Genomic DNA, 22,661 nt, shown 5'->3' with positions numbered 1-22,661 from the left:
GACCTGCACAGCTGCCAGTCAAATCCAAAGTGAATCCCTGAGATGCTGGCAGCAATGCTGGGGGTTGCCTGGTTCCAAGCATGTTTTGATCATGTACAATCCTCATCTCCCCACTTCTATTTTCTTTGCCAGCACACCAGCATCTTCACAGAGGTGGGAACTGGACACTGTCTCTACCTTCCTCTGTCAACAAGTAAGGGAGAGAACTTCTCCATCCACAATAGGCTAGTTGGTTTTCAGCCTGTTGGTGATCCATAGTTTCCTCTAGGAGTGTTTTATCCCAGTTCTTCCAGTTTTAGGGATCCATTTCACACATCAAGTTGTATGCCATGGAAGCTCTGCATATCTCCCATGGAACTGCAGCGAAATGTGGCTGCTAGGGTCTGCACACAGAAATGTTGGAGAGCCTACATCCAGCCAGTGCTGAGACAGCTATATTGTTTGCTGGTTGTGTTCAAGTTTTTGGTTTCCAGGTTCAAGTTTTTGGTTTCGACTTATACGTCCATATGCAGTCTGGGCCCAGTGTACTTGAAGGACTTCCTTTCTCCTATGCCTCCTGCAGGACACTTCACTCTGAATAGGTTGTGATTGCTGGCCCTTGGGAGGGCCACCTGGCCTTGATCAGGGCCAGGGCTTTTTTTGACCCTGGTCCCTGCCTGGGGGAATGAGCTCCTGGAAGAGCTGAGGGCCTTGCCATAACTGGATCAGTTTCGCAGGGCCTGCAGGATGGAGTTCTTCTGCCAGGCTGTTGGTTGAGGCTGGGCTGACGAAAGGTCTAGCCCCTGCTTTGAGGTTTTCCCTTGATAAAATTGCCCCAGGGACTTGGCAGATGGGAGGAATAATGGTTTTTTTGGGGGGGGAGAGGCTGATAGGGCAGAGTATGTTAGAGCAGTGGTCCCCAACCTTTTTATCACCGGGGACCACTCAACGCTCGACAATTTTACTGAGGCCCGGTGGGGGGGGGGTAGTTTACTCCTCTACTCTCAACCACTGCCCTAACGCTCTCTGACTCTGGTTGCTATAGTAATGTTTAAACATCCCTTCAAAATAAGATACAGAAACGCCACAACAATGAACATAAGGAACATTTTATTTTCATGGAAATTTTAACTCATGACAATGACAAATCAGTGGGAACCCTGAGTTTCTTTCTCTGCAACGAGATAGTCCCATCTGGGAGTGATGGGAGACAATGACACCCGAAGTGTGTTGTAAGGGGCCAGGGGGGTGATGTAAAGGTCCAGGGGGGGAGGAGGCGTCCTTCGCGGCCCACCACCAATTAGTCAACGGACCACATGTGGTCCACGGCCCACAGGTTGGGGATCGCTATGTTAGAGGATCTGTTTTATTGTTTTACTAATGTTAGCCCCTGTGAGATGGCAAGTTCCTGAATGGCAGCATACAAATGCAATTATAATTTTTTTAAAAAATAAAGAAAGGTGGCATCGCAACTTCTTGTTGTTTTATTGCACCTCAGTGTAGGAAAGCCTTATGCAATGTATATACAGTTACACTTACCAAACCTAACTTTCCTACCTCCTCCATCCATGTACAGCCTACTATGATCTCCAAAACAGTATTCCTCAGGGACAGCATGGGTGTGGTGGGAGAAGAAATGGAAATCTGCCTACAAGTAGGGGAGAGTAGAAATATTACTTTTGCAAGCAGAACAAGGCATGAGATTCAGCCCAATATATATAAATGGAAATACATTGTGTATGCAAATTAGCATGTCATTCTCCTGCCTATTTGATCAGACAACTGAAAAGAATACATTTTTAATGTGATTTAGTCTTTCTCTCTTTCCTATCATTTGTAAGGGTTTAGAGTATTGTTTTTATGTTTTTGAATGTGATTTAGTCTTTCTTTCCTATAATTTGTAAGGGTTTAGAGTATTGTTTTATCTTTAATGATATAGTATTCTTTTCTTTTCATTCAGGGTAGATGTCCACCTTTAGGGGAAAAATCCATTTCATTCCTGCACAGATATGATATTTAGAAGTGACACTACCTACATATTGTTACACTGTCATCTCAGCCTGAAATGAAAATAGGAGAGTACAAGAAAAATAAAATCCCAGCAAGTAAACCTTTCACTCACAATTCATAGTTTGTCTTTGGTTTAAGGTGAAACTGTATATGCTTTAGCTCAAAAATGCCATAGCATTAGTTATTTTTTAAGAAAAAGAGTTGGTTTTATAACCCACTTTTCACTTCCTGAAGGAGTCTCAAAGTGGCTTACAATCGCCTTTGCTTCCCTTCCCTACAACAGACATTCTGTGAGGCCGGTGAGGCTGAAAGAGCTCTAACAGGTGTGCTCAGTCAGAACAGCACTATCATGGCTGTGATGAGTCCACGGTTACCCAGATGGCTGCATGTGGAGGACTGGGAATCAAACCTGGCTCACCAGACTAGAAGCTACTGCTCTTAATTACTATACCTTGCTGGCTCTCTGCTCCATTTCTCGGCACACATGCTGACCTGCCATGGAGTACGCCAATTCTGTCTGTTCCATAAGTTCAATTGTAAACGCTGCAATGGGACATTTCATCTTCTTGTAGTCCAAAATCCCTCCCAAGCTGCTCCTGGGGAAAAGATGTCCCCTTAGGGACACCTGGGGAAGCGCTGAAGCTCTGCAGCAGGAAGGTGGAATTGGAGAAAATCCCCCTTCCCTGCCACAGAAGTCATCTGTGGGATATGACCACATATCTGATGGGTTGAACTGGCCATTCAACTGTGCTACACTCCCATGTGTTAGCAGAGTGAATAAGTCATTGATATGCACACACTGTCTTTAGGGGAAGAGATAGAGGAAAGATATTAGCTTTGACTGAAAACTAGCAGTATACAGGTTTCCCCCTATCCTACTCACAATTAATGTCTAGTCAATTACGACACATCTTTAACCACTCCTGTGGAGTGGATAAAATAAGGCAGTAAGAGCTAAGGGGGAGGAGAATGGGCAGGCCCTGTCCATGATTAAAACTCAGAGGGCCCAATCAGGAGCCGGGGAGTTGCAGCGCAGACAGAGAAGCCTTCCGATGTGGTGAATCCTCCGGCCGGCTTCTTCTCCCCCTAGGGAAAGGCCCAGGGACACCACGTCAAAGACGCGGCGGCCCTGCTCCTTTCCCGCCCATTGTCCCTTCCCGCTGGGGAAAGGAGCAGGGATGCGGTGGCCCTGCTCCTTTCCCACCCCCCATGCGGCCAACTTGGAGGGGGGACGAGGGCCCGCCCTACAGTTGCAGGGCCGCTGCATCAAGGACACAGCGGTTCTGCTCCTTTTCCGCCCAGCTGCTGCCCCCCATGCTCCCGCAACATGCCAGAAGCCTCCCGCCACGGCCCGCAAGCCCAGGCAAGACTTTGCCCCACAAAGGCTTCGCCGGGGACGACCGGGGACGACCAAGCCCCACCACGCCGAGCATCCCACCATGCCACGGCAGCCCCCCGCCAACCCTGCGATGTCCCGCGCTACCCCATTCACCCACCGAGGCCCTCTCTACAGCCCCCAAGCACAGCCGCCTCCACAATGCTCTCCTGCTGTGCCGCCCTGCCCCTGCTCTGCCGACGCCGCTGACGCTGCGGCCGCTGTGGCTTTATTACATTTGATGTTTCCACCAGTACAATTCATTGCTTTGGGTTACCATTTGGGTTACCATTTGGAAGGCAAGGAAAACTTGTAATCACCCATCATCAATCACAAATGTTTAAGTTTGTATCATGATACTGAGTGTTCATGAACACCCCAGCTTCTCAAAGAACTAAGCTATCAGAAATGTGTATACTTCACCTATTCCATGGCAAACCAAAGTTGTCCATTTGGCAGAGATTAAGACTTATCAGAAGCCCTATGGACAACAGTGACTTTATGGAATAAACTACAGATGAGAAAGAAGCTTCCTGGGAATACAAGGGACAAGAAACCTAGATGGAAGTTAGCTGAAGTAGGGTAAGGTCTAGATCAGGGGTAGTCAAACTGCAGCCCTCCAGATGTCCATGGACTACAATTACCATGGAGGAATGGACATCTGGGGGGCCGCAGTTTGACTACCCCTAGTTAGTGGACTGAGAAAGAAGAATATGAGGGAATGAAAGGTGGATGCTTGAAGGAAAAAGCAGGTGATGGAGGAACTATGGCAATTTCTTGGATGTGGAGTCAGTTTCCTTTGCTCATCTGAATGTGGAGTTTGAGAAAGACTTCTTGAACCTTCAATAAAATCAGTTCTACTTCTAGAACTTTAAGGCTGACTTGTGGTAAATATTGGATTACCGATGGAATTGGTCTTCCCGTTCCGTAGGCAGTAGAGAAAGAATGTGTCTCAGAGGCAGCGTGATGACTCATCAGAGCACATGTGTATGGGAGGCTGTCAACACTTGTCTATTTTATTATCCACTAGCAAAGCTTTTCAAGTTGTCAGAAATCCCAGCAGCCCAACATGGTAACTGCTGGGCAGGGAGAAAGATGATTGCACCCTTGACAGATAATATCATAGGTGGCAGTTGGCAGAAAAGCTACCAAATGAAAACTTTTGTGCAGCTTTAAACGGGCTTTAGACAGAAAGGCAACACAGCCATTCTTCACCAAAGACAGTGCAAGGAGAGCTTCAAAGGAAGTTGGATAAATTGGATTTCTGATTGGCACATTAATGGGAAGGAGAGTCATGCCTGAGGATGTAACCTTTCTGCTGGGCTTCATTGCCATTCAGTCTTCCCAGCATGAAATCCTCAGAAGGGCAGGGGAGCATTTAAAGCTCCAGGACTGTAGTTTTAGGTAGTGGCTTGTCAACTAGAGTGTGCAGTTACCCACCTCCAGTCCATAACCTTACCTTCCTACCCATTCAACCATTTGGGCGGCCTTATCTCAAAGTGAAGAAGTAAAAAAATAAGGAACAAAAAGATCAACTTGGGATATTTTAATGTGACCTTCTGAATTGGCATTTTATTACAGAACTTCTTGGCTTGATTTGAGTTCAGCCTTAAAATGTTAGCCATCTTCTGTGATTGTTTGCATTTATCTGAACTTCTGGCCTTATCAAGCACACTAAACAAAAGCCATGTGGCTCCCTGCCCTGATTTAAAGCCATCTGCATGTGTCCGCTAATTAAAATCTGACCTCGGCAAAACAATGAATTTGTCCCATTCTGCAGGTTCTTCAAGAGGCTGCACCATTGGTTTTTCCAGTGTTTGGGAAACTCATCCTGACTTCAAACTCAATATGGCCCCAGGCCACACCTTTGGTTTCCTCACCTGCACCATTTTTGTACAGAGAAATGTTACCCATCAAATCCCATCACCTCACACCACTTATTGCAAAGGTTCAAATGTTGTCGTGCAGCACTGAGAGATTAACCCCCTCCAACCCTCTGGGACTTAAATCAATGGCTGATACGGTTGCTTCCCTTATGCTTGGATGCCACTCTAGTTAAGCAGCAAGCACCACACCTGAACAGATCCCCCTCAATCACAGTCAGGGCCTCATCGATCCAGTCTGTTTATAAAATCTGGCCACAGAACAATACATGTGAAGCAGGCAAGAGAAAAGGGTCTTTTATCCCTGCCAATCAAATAGGGGCACAACACATTCCTGCTTAGCTTCCAAATCACCGTCTCATCTACAATGTTGCTACAAGGAAGGTCACATGGGGGAAATTATTGTGGAGAATAGCTGTATTAATCTGACCGCTTCAGTGGAAAAAATCTCTCTCTGGCAATTGTATACAGTTCAGAAGACTGCTCTGCACTTCTGATAAAGTGGGCTTTGGTCCAGTAAAACTTATACTACAGTGAAGTTATTAAACTCTTAAGATATGAAATGTCATAATGCATTTCAGTAGGATATAAGTCATTAATGGCTGCTCTGTTCACGTATACTCATCACTCCTTTACTGTAGCATGGATAGCATATATCTGTGAATGAGATGTCACCACAGCCAGGACTTTCCATTTAAATACAAATAAACACATACAAATATTGGGACTGTGCATGCACATTCAGCAGAAATGTCTCACATGATAAGACCCTAGTGAGATAGTGATCAGGCCAGGATTACAAACTGTTCTTCCATCATATACATATGTGTCCTGCACTCCTTCGGGCAGTCTGTGTATGATAGCCTCATTTGCCTGTTTATTGGTATAGTGGTTAAGAACGACCGCCTGGAGAGGTGGGTTTGATTTCCTGCTCATCAACATGCAGCCAGCTGGGTGCCCTTGGGCTCGTCACAGTCCTGTCTGAGCTATAGTCATAGAGCAGTTGAGTCAGTACTGTCACAGCCCCACCTACCTCACAAGGAGGTCTGTTGTGGGGAGAGGAAGGGAAGGCACTTGTAAACTGCTTTGAGACTCCTTCAAGTAGTGAAAAGCAGGTTATAAAACCCAGCTCTTCTTCTTTCCCCTCAGAAATAAGGGAGGGTGATAAAATGAATTAAGCCATTATGTGTGCAAGTCTGTATAACGTATCCATGCCATATTTTACACTATTGGCATAGTGGAGAGATAAGTGTTTACTCTTACACTGCGCAAGTTCCAAGCATGGCATCCCAGTTTATGTCTGTAGTGAGCCCAGGAGATGTCCACAGTTATGAACCACCCCAAGCCCAGATAGGGAGGGATGCTATATAAATTAAATTAACAACAATATACGTGTACTAGAAATTAAGCCCGCTGTATGAAAAATACAGCGGGCGCTAGCGAGGTGGGTGGATGGATGGATAGGAGGGAGGGAGGGAGGGAGGGAGGGAGGGAGGGAGGGAGGGAAGGAAGGAAGGAAGGAAGGAAGGAAGGAAGGAAGGAAGGAAGGAAGGAAGGAAGGAAGGAAGGAAGGAAGGAAGGAAGGAAGGAAGGAGAAATTGAATTCTGGGAGGAAGGCAGGCAGGTAGGTAGGTGACATGAAAGGAGACGGGGCAGGGGTGGAAAGAAGGGGGGGAGGTCCGCTGGGGAGGTGGGGGGCGAATTGCAAGGGGGGCCAGGGGGAAATGATGGGGTTTGAGAAGAGTGGGTGGCTGTGTGTTTGGGGGAAGGGAAGCGGCGGCAGCGGAGCACAGGGGTGAGTGGCAGGGGGGAAAGAGTTGGGGGTTGAGAAGGGTGGGTGGCTGTGTGTTTGGGGGCAGGGAAGCCGCGGCAGTGGAGTTCAGTGGCGATAGGGGGGCGGGGTTGAGAAGGGTGGGTGCCTACCTCCCTTGTCAGTGGGCAGCCGCATAATGGTGGTTGTCGGCCGAAGGTGGCATAGCTTCGGGGTCAGCTTCATGCTTTCCAACTCATGGTCTGGCCCATCCCAGACCGAGCCCTCCCCCATACCCTTACTGCTTCATTTATACCACTCCCGCGGAGCAGTGTAAAGATAGTCGCTTTACTAGAAATTACCATTGTTTCAGGGTAAATCACATGTATGTGTGAGGTTGTACGTTCAGTCCACACAGGCATTATGGCTAGAGCATATCTGAGAAGAGAGCACAGTGCTTGATTCCTTACATTCTTTGTATCACATGTCAAAGAGATTTCATATGGAAAAACTTAAATCCTGGATTGCCTTACAGAGAGACAGATTTGACTTGAATCGTGCTGGTGGGCCGGATTCCACAGCCTTGTTATCTTCTTAGCCAAGGATGCCATATCTGAGAATTTTAATGCAAATGATAAATCATCAAAGTAGCCAAAGAGAGAGAGAGAGAGAGAGAGAGAGAGAGAGAGAGAGAGAGAGATCATATTCAGGAACGTTCTTTTCCTCCAAGGCTCTGACTGCCATTTAGCGTCAAAAGTCCTCAAGAGCCATTCAAAACAACTCTGCTGAGACTTGTTGGAGAGAGCATCTCTCTACGCAACATATTAAGTATCTGCTGGAGAAAATGCTAAAACATTGTTTCCATATTTTCACTTATCAGAACAGCCTATTCTTTAATGGAGTTCTCCCCCCCCCCCCAAAGCAAATGTTGACTTCCTGAATCCATTTCTCCATTATTAATGGTAGCTTTTAAGACATCACCATGAAAATCAGACACATTCATTTAATCAATTCAAGAGCTGTTCATTGGTTCTCACTGATGAAAAAGTTAAAAGGGGTTCATGGGCTGCTTTAAAAAAACACACACACACATAGAGTCTATAAAATGCTTCAAGTAACCCAAAATCCTATTAATACAGCTTTGGGAGACCAGTTAAGTTTTACTCACACTAGCATTAGTCCACATAAACAAGTGGTCATAACTAGAGAATAACCTTCATAGAGGAAAGTGGAATCTCTGAGCTATTTCAAAATGATTGTAAATGTAATGTGAAGCCCTGTCTGCTTGCCCTGGGATGGTCTGTGCTCTGTCTTGCCGTTTGGTGGGAGGTTCCCCACAGAATGGGAGTGGGGTGGTTCCTCCATCCCCTTGTTCCTCCTTCTCCCAACTGGATGTGACTAGGGATGCCAATCACCAACTGGATGTGACTAGGGATGCCAATCACCAGAGATCAGTTCTCCTAGAGGAAATAACTATTTTGGAAGGTAGACTTCATAGTTGGTTCTTATATGATGCTTTTCTCTATCTGAAGGAGTTTCAAAGCGGCTTACAGTCACCTTCCCTTTCCTCTCCCCACAACAGACACCTTGTGAGGTAGGTGAGGCTGAGAGAGGCCTGTTATTACTGCTTGGTCAGAACACCTTTATCAGAGCTGTGGCGAGCCCAGGGTCACCCAGCTGGCTGCATGTTGGGGAGCGCAGAATCAAACCTGGCTCGCCAGATTAGAAGTCCACACTCCTAACCACTACACCCCCTGTTCACCCTTCCTCTCTAGAACATATTATGGGGAAGATTGTAGATTGGGATGTGTTTTGCCACTCCCATTTCTGGCCGGACATGCTTCGCGGGCATGATGGGGCTGGCCCCTAGAGCATCTGTGCCCACAAGGCGGCCGCGTGGCACTTCCTGGCTGCAACAAACTTTTTTGGCTAGTATTAATATGTTAATAATACATGGGATAACTTTAAATGGTTCTGGGCCAAATTTTAGTAATGGGGTGAAGTGTAACTATAAATTTATGTTCATATCAGTAGGATACGTATGCTATGATTTAAAGTACAGAATGAGCAAGCTAGAACAGGTCTTGTCTATTGTGTTCAGTATGCACTGCAGGTTAGGATATAAAAATTAATTTCTTTGAAAATAAAATGAAGTCAAGTTCCGAACAGCTTTGCCATGGTTTATGTGTAAGAGATGTGCATGGCACCTGACTAAAAATGAATCTTTTATTATCCAGGTTCATTGGGAAATGTGAACGGCTATGTATTTGCATCAAATACAGCTCCTAGAAGATTAAATCCTTACTTACAGCAATCATGTCTTCCTACTAAAACCAGAATGGTTTGGGAGATGACTGCATCTGCAGTTTTATGTGATTTTTCTCCCCTTGCAAATCCTAGCAATAGTTTGTGAAGTTGACAGCATTTCCTGAACTCTGCCACAATTGTCCTTTCCTTCTGGTTGTAGCTCACTCATCACCTCTCTCAATATTCAGCTCAGATCTGGACATTGAAAGAATGAGAGGAAATGATTTACAAACATGTCCCTGATTGCCACTAAAGACTAGGTGCAAGCCGAGAGTTGGAGAAAGTCATGGCTGAGTCTTGGCTAGTCATTATCACCACTGGTCAGGTCTGAGGTGAAGACCTTTGTGGAATGGCTAGCAACATGAGAGGGGACATGATAGCCCTCTTATGTATTTGAAAGGTTGTCACTTGGAGGAGGGCAGGATACTGTTCCCATTGGCTACAGAGGAAAGGACACGCAGTAATGGATTTAAACTACGTCCAACGATATAGGCTAGATATCAGGGGAAAATTTTTCACAGTCAGAGTAGTTCAGCAGTGGAATAGGCTGCCTAAGGAGGTGGTGAGCTCCCCCTCACTGGCAGTCTTCAAGCAAAGGTTGGATACACACTTTTCTTGGATGCTTTAGGATGCTTAGGGCTGATCCTGGTTGAGCAGGGGGATGGACTAGATGGCCCCTTCCAACTCTATGATTCTATGATTCTGTGAACATGGTGTTGGAGGATGCAGTGTCTGGTAGACAAAGTTAAGAGGAAGAAGACCCTGAAGGGGGCAGCAAGAAGACTGTTAGATAGGTCAAAGAGTTCAAGACCTTTCTACTTTTTAAGTGTGCCTTTTGTCTGTCCCTAGACTGATACTCTCAGGACAATTTCCTCCTTCTTCATAGAAGCTGCTCCGTCATTCTCTCCTTGAGCTTAGAGATGTAGGCAGCACTATCCTCTGCACTTCCTCTGCACTATCTGAAATGTCCTTCCAGAAATAAACTGTTCCTTTCTTTAACCTAAAGACAGCGTGTGCATATCAATGACTTAACCACTCTGCTAACACATGGGAGTGTAGCACAGTTGAATGGCCAGTTCAGCCCATCAGATATTTATTTATTTATTTATTTATTTATTTATTTATTTATTTATTTATTTATTTATTTATTTATTTATTTATTTATATACCGCCCTCCCCGGGGGCTCAGGATATGTGGTCATATCCCACGGATGTGGGAAGGGGGTTTTTCTCCAATTCCACCTTCCTGCTGCAGAGCTTCAGCTCTTCCCCAGGTGTCCCTAAGGGGACATCTTTTCCCCAGGAGCAGCTTGGGAGGGATTTTGGACTACAAGAAGATGAAATGTCCCATTGCAGTGTTTACAAGTGCACTTATGGAACAGACAGAATTGGCGTACTCTGTGGCAGGTCAGCATGTGTGCCGAGCAATGGAGCAGAGAGCCAGCATGGTGTAGTAGTTAAGAGCAGTGGCTTCTAGTCTGGTGAGCCAGGTTTGATTCCCCAGTCCTCCAGATGCAGCCAGCTGGGTGACCTTGAGCTCATCACAGGCCTGATAGTGCTGTTCTGACTGAGCAGTCCTGTCAGAAGCTCTCTCAGCTTCACCTACATCACAGGGTGTCTGCTGTGGGAAGAGGAAGGGAAGGCGATTTTAAGCTTCTTTAAGACTCCTTCAGGCAGTGAAAAGCAGGGTATAAAAACCAACTGTTCTTCATTTGGGACTGGGGAGTGAGAATGATAGAGAGGGATCATGTTTGTCACAGGTTTTAGTAGATATAGAAAGATTTCACATGCTGCTGATCATGTTCTCATCTACGGTGAATCCAGGCTTCTGGCCTATCATGGCAAAGCAGATTTCTCAAAGAACCAAGAGAAACACCTCAGTCTCAGATTATGCTGAGAAAAGGTTAGCTAGGGTGATGCCGTTGGTTATCCATTCTTCAGTTCATGTACCATGCTAACTCTCATCATAGTAGGTCAGATTACGAGCAAAAAACAGTGGAACAAGACATCTCAGTCTCCCCCTTCCCACTGTGGCCCAAAGTACCCTCCTCCCCCAAATGCTGCTTCCAAGGGAACAGAGCTTCTCTGAAATAACTTGAGTGGAAAATAAGAGGTTTGCCACAAGAAGGCGGAACATACTAAAATTGCTTCCCCCTTCATTAGTAGAAATTTTCCAGAAGCCCTCTGAATTGTATAAAAAATGACATTTCAGTAAGTTTGGTACTTAAGAGCTATGGATGACAGAAGATGTAATTTAATGATAAGAGCTTGGAAAACATATTACTTTAACATAATGGCTGGAGAGCAACTGCTGGCCACCATTCAACAACACTGTGGTATACAGTTTTTAGGGTTTTTAAGGCAGGAGTTGAACTGAAGTGCCAGTGCCTTCATCTGCAAAGCAATTCTGAAATTTCTTGGTGATTTTCCATTCAGGGCCAGCTCTACTTAGTTCCTGAGATCTGATGGGATCAATCTAGCCTTGCCCTTTTGGGATAGGGCAACAACAGAGTTAGGTGTACTTAATTGTGATTATTAGTGTGATTTAACTTAACTGCATGCATTCATTGGGATTTTGGAAGCCAGTGAAACACAACCTTTTCACTTGGAACTCTGTAAACTCAAAAATCCAAGGTTATATAGGCAAAGTGTGGGTCCCCAAATGAGCATTGCCTTGACTTTGAGGCGGAGAAACGCAGGCATGTACTGTGAAATCCTACAGTTATATGACCACTAACTTGTGAAAGGAGGAGTTTGCTTGTATACCAGCTTCTATGCAGTTGGAAGGGGCTCTTAGCTCCCACTGTCTACAGCCCACATATGATGGTGAAAGGTATATCGTCTGTGTATTTAATGCACGCAGTTTTAAATGCATTTTAAGGAAGAACATTTGCATTTTGAACAGTCTAGTGGAGGTGTTTGTTGTTAAATGCCAAATCCCCCAGAAGGCGAAGTGATGAACTTTCCAGGAGGCTCACAAATTGTATGTGACTTTGTTTAATCAATAAGTAACCAAGGAGGGCAAATCTGTTGTTAAGGAGATAAGAGCACACCATGATAGCTTCACAAACAGCTGCTCCTTATCTGACTGATATGGTACATAAGTTTGATGAGCTTAATTAAAAATAATGAAAACTACCTTTTTTTAAAGGTTAAGGTGTCTCTTTTTTTGCTCTGAGATCTAGGGGACACATGAGGCATTATCACTCTGCCAGACCTCAGATAAGGGGCAGAAGATCAGCACAAGATAATAACATGAAGGTCACAGGCTAATTAAGGCAGGTGTTTTGTTATGGACTGGGGAGCTGAAGGTCTGTGGAAGCCAACTGGGACATTTTCCCGGGATTGTCAGTAGAATTAGTGATCAAGAGAAATGTTTGCTTACTTTAGCTAGTCATGTCTTCTATCTAAAGAATTTTGGTTCATCTGTCTTTTAATCAGTTAATATATTAGTATTAACATGAATTTGCATATCCCCAGAACTTCACATCTATGCATTGCTGAGGGATAATTTGCCATTTAATAAACAAAGCTACTGTCACTTATCGTTAGTCGGAAAGGCCAGATATGATGCATTTCTCTCCCTCTCCAGTTACAATAGTGCATTCAAATTACACAGGAGTGTAACGATAGGGGCTTTCTGAAGTCAAAGCTGACTGATGTACACGTTCTGATTCACAAAAGTTAATGCTGAAATAAAGTCCACCAGAGCCACGTTTAATTTTGCAGCTACAGACTAACCTAGCTACATGTACAGATAATCCCACTCTTGTATGCTTTGTTTTTAATGTATCATCTATCTAAGTAGCTCCAGGTTGGGAAATACCTGAAGGATTTAGAGGCAGAGCTTGAGGAGGGCAGGGCTTGGAGGAGCGAAGGGTTGTAATGCTGTAGAGTCTTCCTCCCCAAGTAGTCATTTTCTCTAGTTGAACTGATCTCTGTTGCCTATGCTTTCTGAAGCAACCAGGCAAAGGAATACCAGCAAGTGGTGCTGAAAAGGGAAACTCACAATGTGCACAATGGCTGACATTATGGTGGAGGTTAGAAATATTTCAATAGCCCATCTCCATGGAGGATGGAGTGTACAGAACCAAAGCAGATGTAAAGCCGCATTGTGGAAACTGATGTTTACAAATGGGTCCTGCATGCTCTACCACCTTTCCTCATCATCTCTCCAGGGCAATTTCCCCTGTCTCTTAGCCTTCCGCAGTGTTCCGATTTACATGTTTGCATTGACATAGAGGGCATACTATAAATCAGGATTTGTTTGTAAAACAAGAATTGAAGTGAGCGTGTGAGCTGCGGTTAAAAGGGATTGATTGGCTTTGATATATATGTAATGATCCTGGTTATAAATGGAAAGAAAAGGGAGGGGAGCCATTGCTCCAAATCAGCCAGGCAAGCCAACTTCTACGTGGGTTTAGAAGTCTGGAGTTATAACTGATCTCCAGATTACAGGGATCAGTTCCCCCTGAAGAAAATTGCAGCTCTAGAGGCAAATCCTATAGTATATCAACTATTCTAGGTGGAATCACTTCCTCAATCTCCTCCTCCACAGAGACTGTCCCCAATATCTCCAGAAATTTCTCAGGCTAGAGTTGGCAGTCCCAAGAAGACGGAAGAAGATGCTTTATCCCTTGAGCCTAGTAGCACTTGGTATGTTGTCAGCACAAACCATTAAAGAACAACTGTGAGCTTCTTGTAGAAAGAGGCAGGAGGGAGTTTATAACAAATGAGATTGTCCAAGACATCTGTACACATATACACCCCAGCTTCTTTAAATCTTTGGACTTTTAATATTAATTTTTAATGCCTATCTCTCCTTCTCTTGAAGTGGCTCGCAACAGCATCTAAACATGTGAATACATTTCCCCTCCCCCCCTTTCTTTTAACATCTAGAAGAAAAATAGTGTGATCATTTGAGTTTCTCCGTCCCTGTTCTACTTCATTTCCCCCGGCTTGTATACATAGGAAGCACCAGTATTAATCCATGTTTTATCTCGTCCTCTGTCCCAGGTGCTCTGGGTAATGTATGTGGTTCCCTCTGTTCATTTAATCTTCACACCCACCCAAGAAACAATTTAGTCTAAGAGGAAAGGGCTGAATGTTTGAGCTTCATGGCTGAGTAAAGTTTCGAAGTTCTAGGGTTTGGCCGCCAAAGCAGCCGTTCACACCCAAACCAGCCAGCACCATGGTGCACCCCTCCCCCCCCCACGCCACGATGCTGGCTGTTTCGGGTGTGAACGGCCGCTTCAGCAGCCGAAGCACCAAACCCTATTTCAAACCTGTTCAGGAACACATGTACTTAAACAGCTGCCCAGGTACACTTGTGCATAAACAGCTGTACTTACGAGCTTCATGGCTGGGTGGAGATTCAATCCTATCCAGATGCACTTGTATTTAAACCCTTACAGATAAACAGGATTTCAGCTCAAAAGGCATACAATGTGAATCTACATTAATTTCCAAGACTGCCTCGTATGTTTAAAACAAAGTGAACATACTATTTCAGTAAATTTTACAAAGCACAGTAACAAACCATCTAGGATTTGTACAGGAAGGCTTGATCTAACTATGGCCTGTGCATCTCCAGTTGAGGAACCTGACAGTAGGTGCCTTGAAAAAGCTCTGTCTTAATCCCTTGAGACCCACAGTCAGTCAGCTGGTCCAGAGATTAATAGCTGTGTGCATTTGTGTAGAGAGCCAGCTTGGTGTAGTGGGTAGAAGCACCGATTTATAATCTGGCGAGCCGGGTTTGATTCTCAGCACCTCCACATGCAGCCAGCTGGTGACCTTGGGCTCCCCATTGTGCTGATAAAGCTATTCTGACTGATCATTAATATCTGGGCTCTCTCAGCCTCACCTGCCTCACAGGGTATCTGTTGTGGGGAGAGGAAAGGGAAGGCGATCGCAAGCCGCTTTGAGACTCCTTCAGGGAGAGAAAAGCGGCATATAAGAACCAACTCTTCTTCTATGCACCAAATGGAAAGTTTGCCAAGGGAGTCCATGAATATGGTCATTTGATTTTATGGAATTTTCTCACCTCAGTAGACAGGAATTGTATATGAGCCTTTGTGTAGTATGCTGACATCAGACTTTCTTTGAGGTACATGAGAAGCTGAGAGACATGAATATCCATTTTCGCAGTCTCTTTGAAGCCGTGGCCAGAAGCTCCAAGGTTCACAGCAAAACCAAGAAAATGCTAGGCAAGATCCAGGTTTGCTAACAAGGGGATTTTAATGATTCATCAATCTTACAGAAATAGCAGGCTAACTCCCTTCTGCTGGGCCTTGAACCCACAGTGAAGCTAGCCAAACCTAAGATACATTGCTAAACCCAAACATTTTATATCCTAATTGCGGACTTGTTATTATTGTTGTTGTTGTGAAGTCATGTCCGACCCATCGCGACTCCATGGACAACGATCCTCCAGGCCTTCCTGTCCTCTACCATTCCCCGGACTGCTTCAGTGACTCCACCCAATGACTCCATTGCTGGCTACAAATCACAAATATAATCCATCAAAGCTATATCCCCAAATTCTGAGAAAAGCCAAGCCGTATCTTGTGCCTAGTACATAACAGCTAAGAAAAACAAGTCAGCTTCTTAGATAAGAAATTTGGAAAGTACTAATGAAAACAGGCAAGAATGTTCTCTTAGGAGAAGCCTGCCAGCCATCCTCCTAGACAACTAGAGGTCATGCACTATCAGAAGACCAAAATGGAGTTATAGAGGCTGCATACACCACCACTGCCAAACAAATACGTGTCTGAAACAGGGTTAATGTTTTTTTAAAATTTTCTATCAGAGGCTTTTTTTGTCATTCTTTGATTTCATTTTAAGCTCCTATTTGTAGTTCAGAGGGGTGTCAGCCATTAAGTGCTGACTTGTTTGTCTGTTAAATCAAATGCAATTTGGCCTTGTGTATTTTCTGCATCACGGCAGATTTTGTACTACATAACAGTATGCAAAACTCCTCATCAATATTAAATAGAATCTAGCCTAACCCCTGCCAAAATCTGCACTTCAGTCCATGCTTCTTTAGCATGGGGAAGAGCATCTTGAAAATGCAGAACGCAGTGAAGACTGTTGTTTCTCTGCACCATTTTTAGAGTCTTATCATTGCCAGCCTGATCTTGATGTACCAAAGTGTGATTCAGTATAAACCAGCTTCGTGTGTTCATATCCTGTCTGTACCCAACAAGTCATTAATAACAAACATAGTTATCTAAAAACAGAACAGACTTGCTGGCCTTTCAGTCCAGTTTGAAGGAAACTAGCAAGGACACATCAAGGTGTTCAATGAGATTGAAATTTTTTTGTCTTGGGTCGGTCAAATTCTTAGATTCAGTCCCAGGGGACCTCAAGGACATGTGAATTTCTAGTTGGATCAGACAAAGTTGGTCTTTTCAAGAATCTTAATACTGGCTCTGTCCATGATTCTTGGGAGAGTCAAACAATAATGAGGGGAAGTTTATATATTTATTAATTCATGTAATTCTTTATTTTGTACTCTGCCTTTCCCCCCAGTGGAGATGCATTTTTTCTTTCATTTTATCCTCACAGTTACCCTGTGAAGTAGTTTTGGCTGAAAGTGTGTGACTGGGCCCAGGCCACCCAGTGGACATTCATGGCACAGTGAGGACTTGAATCTGGGTTTCCCATATTGTAGTCCAGTACTCTAACCACTGTACTACACTGGCTCTCATAACATTATTGGGTTTTCCCTGCTTTATGCAGGTTTGATTTAGCTGTCATCTAATAGCCATTGATGGATACGCCATCCATGAATTTGCCTGCTATTATTATCATACCTTAAGGAAATAGTGGGAAATGAGACATCACTAAAGGTTGTTTTGACATTTGTTTGGTTTTGTGGAACTGCTGGAATCTGGGTTTTTTTGACTTGTGATTGATACCCTCATGTCAGAGTTATTGACAGAAATGAATGGAAGAGATGGATGAAGCAAATAATGCTGATGTGTCAATAAATAAACAATTATGGTGCTGATTTGTCACACCTAAAAATGCATAGCATTATTTATTCCTACTGTCACAGTAATATGTAGATGTTTCAAAGCATGAATTCACTATCCTTAAAATAGACTTGTAAGGTATGGTTCATAGTAGTATTTTCTTATTGCTGCATATGGGACTGATACCAATAATATTTTGTGAGATGGTTCACTGGAGGCTAATAAGCTTCTTTGCTGAATAACAAGCCAGGGGAGAAGAATCCAGAGCTGTTATTGGAGGACATGGGAATTCTAAACCATGCAACACCATGCAGACATATGACCTATGACTAGCAGTACCAATGAGGGCCACCTCCATTGGAACTCATACAAACACACTGGGTAGCAGTAGTTGCTCAGAAATCATGGATTTGCATGGTTCTGAGCCAGCAGTTCTAGTCTGTCTACTTCACTGCCTTCCATCAGAGAGTTAGTTTTCAGCTCTTCCATAATTCTCAGTGGCAGAAGTCTACTGTTATTTAGTGAATCCTCTTATGGATTACTGCTGGCAACAACCAAGAGACAGTGTCTTGCCTAAGTATGTACTGGTTTTAAATTAGGAAAGTCCCAGGTTGCATACCATTCTTCTAAAGTGTCAAGAAATGTCTCCACCTTGTCCAATACTATATTGTTCGTTCAAAGTTATTTTAAACGTTTGATTGTAGTGCTTTGGGTTTCATCTTCCTTGGTATTCATCAGTTTCTTATTTGCTTCACAGATCTTCAACCTATTGGCTGAATCGCATCCAGTCCTTTCTCTACTGCAATGAAAATGGCCTTCTGGGCAGCTTTTCTGAAGAGACTCACTCCTGCACATGTCCTAATGACCAGGTTGCCTGCCTTGGCTCTTTACCATGCATCGTAGGAGATGGTTCTGCCTGCTTAACCTGTGCCCCAGATAATCGTACCCGCTGTGGGACCTGTAATACTGGGTACATGCTAAGCCAAGGGCTCTGCAAGCCTGAAGTGGCAGACTCAACAGAGCACTACATTGGGTTTGAGACTGATCTCCAGGATTTGGAGATGAAATATTTATTGCAGAAAACAGACCGCCGGATTGAGGTCCATGCCATCTTCATCAGCAACGACATGCGTCTTAATAGTTGGTTTGACCCTTCCTGGCGCAAACGGATGCTCCTTACCCTTAAGAGCAACAAGTACAAATCAAGCTTGGTCCATATGATATTGGGCCTTTCTCTTCAAATTTGCCTAACTAAGAACAGCACCTTGGAGCCTGTCCTGGCAGTTTACGTCAACCCTTTTGGAGGTAGCCACTCTGAGAGTTGGTTTATGCCTGTCAATGAAAACAGTTTCCCAGACTGGGAGCGGACTAAGCTGGACTTACCTCTTCAGTGTTATAACTGGACGCTGACTCTAGGCAACAAGTGGAAGACGTTTTTTGAAACAGTACACATCTACTTGAGGAGTCGCATTAAGTCAAATGGCCCCAATGGCAATGAGAGCATTTACTATGAACCCCTGGAGTTTATTGATCCCTCCCGGAACCTGGGCTATATGAAAATCAACAACATCCAAGTGTTCGGCTACAGCATGCACTTTGATCCGGAAGCAATCCGGGACTTGATTTTGCAACTGGACTACCCCTATACTCAGGGATCCCAGGACTCTGCGCTCTTGCAGCTGCTAGAGATACGGGACCGTGTAAATAAACTCTCTCCCCCTGGCCAACGTCGTCTAGACCTTTTCTCATGCCTGCTGCGCCATAGACTCAAGCTGTCTACCAGTGAGGTGGTGAGAATCCAATCTGCTTTGCAGGCCTTCAATGCCAAATTGCCAAACACAGTGGATTACGACACAACCAAATTATGTAGTTAACCATAAGTGTGAAGCACAACAGAAAAAAAAAAAAGAAAACCATGAAAGGAGTTTTTACAGTGCTTTTGTGGAACAGTTTATGTTTGGAAGAGTAAATTTAAATTGTCTTTTCAATATCTGTCTTATATCAGTCAATAACATTGGATGGCAATTTACACCCATGAACTTGCTGACAAATGAATATATTATACCTGCAATTTTTTTGGTTCTGTTTTATGAATGAAAATAAATACTGACACCCGTCTAGAAGACATTCTACTTTTTACAATAAATTTCATTTGTAATTTTATATGTTCCGTGGCAATGCTTTTGTGCATTACATCCTCTAGAGGGAACATAAAAGGATACCAATAAAATTTTGTAGCTGAACAGTTATTAAAAAGAAATGCTGTGGGATTCATTCTTTCCCTCTCTCTAAAAATGAATAACATTGTCGATACTGCATGCTGTTTTGGGTCAGGACGGGAAAGTTGAGGATATAAGCTATAGATTTAAAAAAAACCCCAACAACTTGATTCAAAGGTTTTTGGTAATTCTTGAGACCCAAATCTGGACATTGCTGTCGATTCAAAGTGACATTTATTATTGATAGCTTCAGCTTAGAGATTTGAAAAGGGCCATGCCCTTTTTGAAGGAACTATGCTGTATCATACATATCACACATTTTTATACTGCCTGTTATAGGGGAAGCAGAAAGTTACTGTACTAATCTCTGGTTGGATAAAAGCAGCTGCTATCACTGCACTAGAAAAGAAGCTTAAGAGACTACTAGACATAAGAAGTTAAGTGACTAGTTAAGTGACTTCGATGGCCACAAGGGGCCTGTGGTATAATGAGTCACAACCTACTACGGAGTTCCATAAACATGCTCAGTGAAATCACACTTAACTTGAAGCTGGGTTGGGACTATCGTATAGGATTGCCAGCCTGAAGCTGGCAACTGATGGGAGACTTAACTGAAGGGAAGGAGGGATGTCCCTCACCAGTGATGTTTTGATGTCTCTTCTGGCAGGACTTAGAAGTCATGTCATGATGTATCTGTTGGCCAAAAATTTATGGTTTAGCCACAGAGTTTTAGTGAATATAGGGTGTCACCATCCAGGTCACACCGAAAATGACAATCACTCCCTATTCCCCCTCCCAGTTCCCAGATAGAAAGCAGCTGGGAGACCCAGAGGAAGCAGGAGACCTGGCCTCCTCACTGTGATACTACAGGCAAGTCCAGAACCATGACCTTGGTAGTTTTAATATTTTCCTTGCAATGTGGTGGCATAGTCTCTCCCTGCATAGCCCTCTTTTCTAAAAGGGGTTGGCACATGGCTCAGAAGTGTAACTTCAGTCCATGAAAATTAGGATGAGACATGAGAAGTGCACATAGGCTTCTCATTACCAGCAAAATATTATGTTACGTAGTTTGGTGTGTGATGCTGGCAGACAGACCCCCATTCACTTTTTGATTGTAAAAACTTGCACCTTTCAGGAGATGGATTGTGCCCAACACTTCCGGCCATTTTATTTATGGACAAAGAAGAAATGAATATGCAGTTGGTACTCTGCCTAATTCCTCAATAAGAATCAGAACAAAGTAAAGGAAATGACAAAAAGTTCTTGGGTAATCAACACTCAAAAGGGAAGTGCCGGACTGAGTCCCAAGTTTTCCTTTTCCAACAAAAAGTACTTCTCACTCAAAGGATGTCTAGGGGATAAGTCTGTATTTTTAAAGTTTTCTCTACCTGTCTCTCTCCTATACCTCATCCCACATTGTTCCAGAGATTTCCCTACCATTCAGGGACAGGTGTTTGTTTGTTTGTTTGGTAATATGAGGTGGTAGGGAATTGTAGAAGATAGATAGGAAAAATCTGTTCTGTAACCTTCTGAATCCCACCCAAAGGACAGAGGAGGAACAAGCACTAATGAGGAACCAAAGCAAAAGATGAAGTGAAGAAGGTATGAGGATAGGAAAAGATGGCATTCAGAGGGAAAGGAAAGTGTTGGTCAATGATGGCGACTGTCTGCTGAGGGACATGGAACATCACGTGGCTAGGCCTGATCCCCTAGTCCAAGGTGTGTTGTTTGCCTGGGACCGGGTGCCAAAACTGATCAAACCTATTGATTATAACAGGTTTGTGATGGTCCGCATGTGAACATATGACACAGCCATGAACACAATTGCATCCATTAAGGCTGACTATGAAGAGCAGGCAAGGTATAGTGTCTGGGTAGTGGGTCAACATGGACAGAGAAGTTGTCAAGAGGCACCTGGCTGCACTGAAAGAGCTCAAATCCCCTGGGCCAGATGGTGTGCATTTGAGAGTACACAAAGAACTTGATAGAGAACTTGCAGAACCTTTGTCTATCATCTTTAGGACTCATAGAGAACTGGAAATATGCCAGAAGACTAGAGGAGAGTGATCTTCACAAGAGGGAGGAAAGATGATCCTGGAAACTACAGGCCAGTGATCTGACCTCAGTTGCCCAGAAGATAATGTAGCAGATTTTAAAGGAGGTGATCTGCAATCATCTGAAGGACAAATTATTGATTCAGGGAAGTCAGTACAGATTTGTCTCCAACAGGTCCTGCCAGATCAAACTTGTTTCCTTTTTTGACCAAGTGATGGACTTACTAGATTGTGGAAACTCAGTTGATGTTGTTTACCTGGATTTCAGCAAGGCTTTTGACAAGGTGTTAACCATTATATTCTGATGGGTAAACTGGAGGACTGCAGACTGGATTTTTGGATGGTTAGGTGGATAGGGAACAGGTTAGAAAAACAAAGAGGAGTAGTTAATGGTATTTCATTGGATTGGAGGGAGGTGAGCAATTAAATGCTATAGGGTCCATTTATTATCAGTGATCTGGGTGAGGGGTGACAGAACTCCTCCTTAAATTTACATGTGACACTAAATTGTGAGGAGTATTGAACACTTCAGAAGACAGATAGTGTTCAACAAGATCCAAGCATGTTGAAAAAGCGAGCAAATGAAAACAAGTTGCAATTCAATAAGGAGAAGTGCAGAGCTCTACATCTGGGTCACAAAAATGAGAAGCATGCATACTGGATGGGAGACATACTTCTGGGTAGCAGTGTATGTGCACAAGATCTTCGAGTACTTAGAGTACTCGTGGTCTGTAAGCTAAATCTGAGCAGACAATGTGATGCGGCGGTAAGGAGGACCAATGTAGGTATCACATCAAAATTACAAGATGTATATGGCAGTGGTCAGAATATACCTGGAGTACTGTGTGCCATTCTGGAGTAGTTCAGCAGTGGAATCGGCTGCCTAAGGAGGTCGCGAGCTTACCCTCACTGGCAGTTTTTAAGTAGTGGCTGGACAGATACTTATCATAGACGCTTTAGGATGATCCTGCATTGAGCAGGGGGTAGGGCTAGATGGCCTGTTTGGCCCCTTCCAGCTTTAAGATTCTGCTAGGGGCCAAGCCTGTTGCATTCAGGAATACAATGGGTGCTAGATTGGGGGGTGTATGGAAGAGCTCAGTGGATGGCC

At 44.0% G+C, this 22,661-nt stretch overlaps 1 protein-coding gene across 3 annotated transcripts in view; it reads left to right on the top strand.

Annotated features, from left to right (window-relative positions):
- BRINP3 (BMP/retinoic acid inducible neural specific 3) overlaps window positions 1-19,443 on the top strand; it is a 324,516-nt gene extending 305,073 nt beyond the window's left edge. For all 3 annotated transcript variants that reach the window (XM_077332678.1, XM_077332677.1, XM_077332676.1), the window contains exon 8: window positions 18,038-19,443. In XM_077332678.1, coding sequence (XP_077188793.1) covers window positions 18,038-19,154 — 1,117 coding nt within the window. In that variant the 3' untranslated portion in view covers window positions 19,155-19,443. The remainder of the gene's footprint in view (window positions 1-18,037) is intronic.
- Window positions 19,444-22,661: the final 3,218 nt, after the last annotated feature.

The sequence above is a fragment of the Paroedura picta genome, chromosome 4, assembly GCF_049243985.1.
Source record: "Paroedura picta isolate Pp20150507F chromosome 4, Ppicta_v3.0, whole genome shotgun sequence".
Classification (NCBI taxonomy): Eukaryota; Metazoa; Chordata; class Lepidosauria; order Squamata; family Gekkonidae; genus Paroedura; species Paroedura picta.
This window is presented reverse-complemented; position numbering and strand designations above follow the sequence as displayed.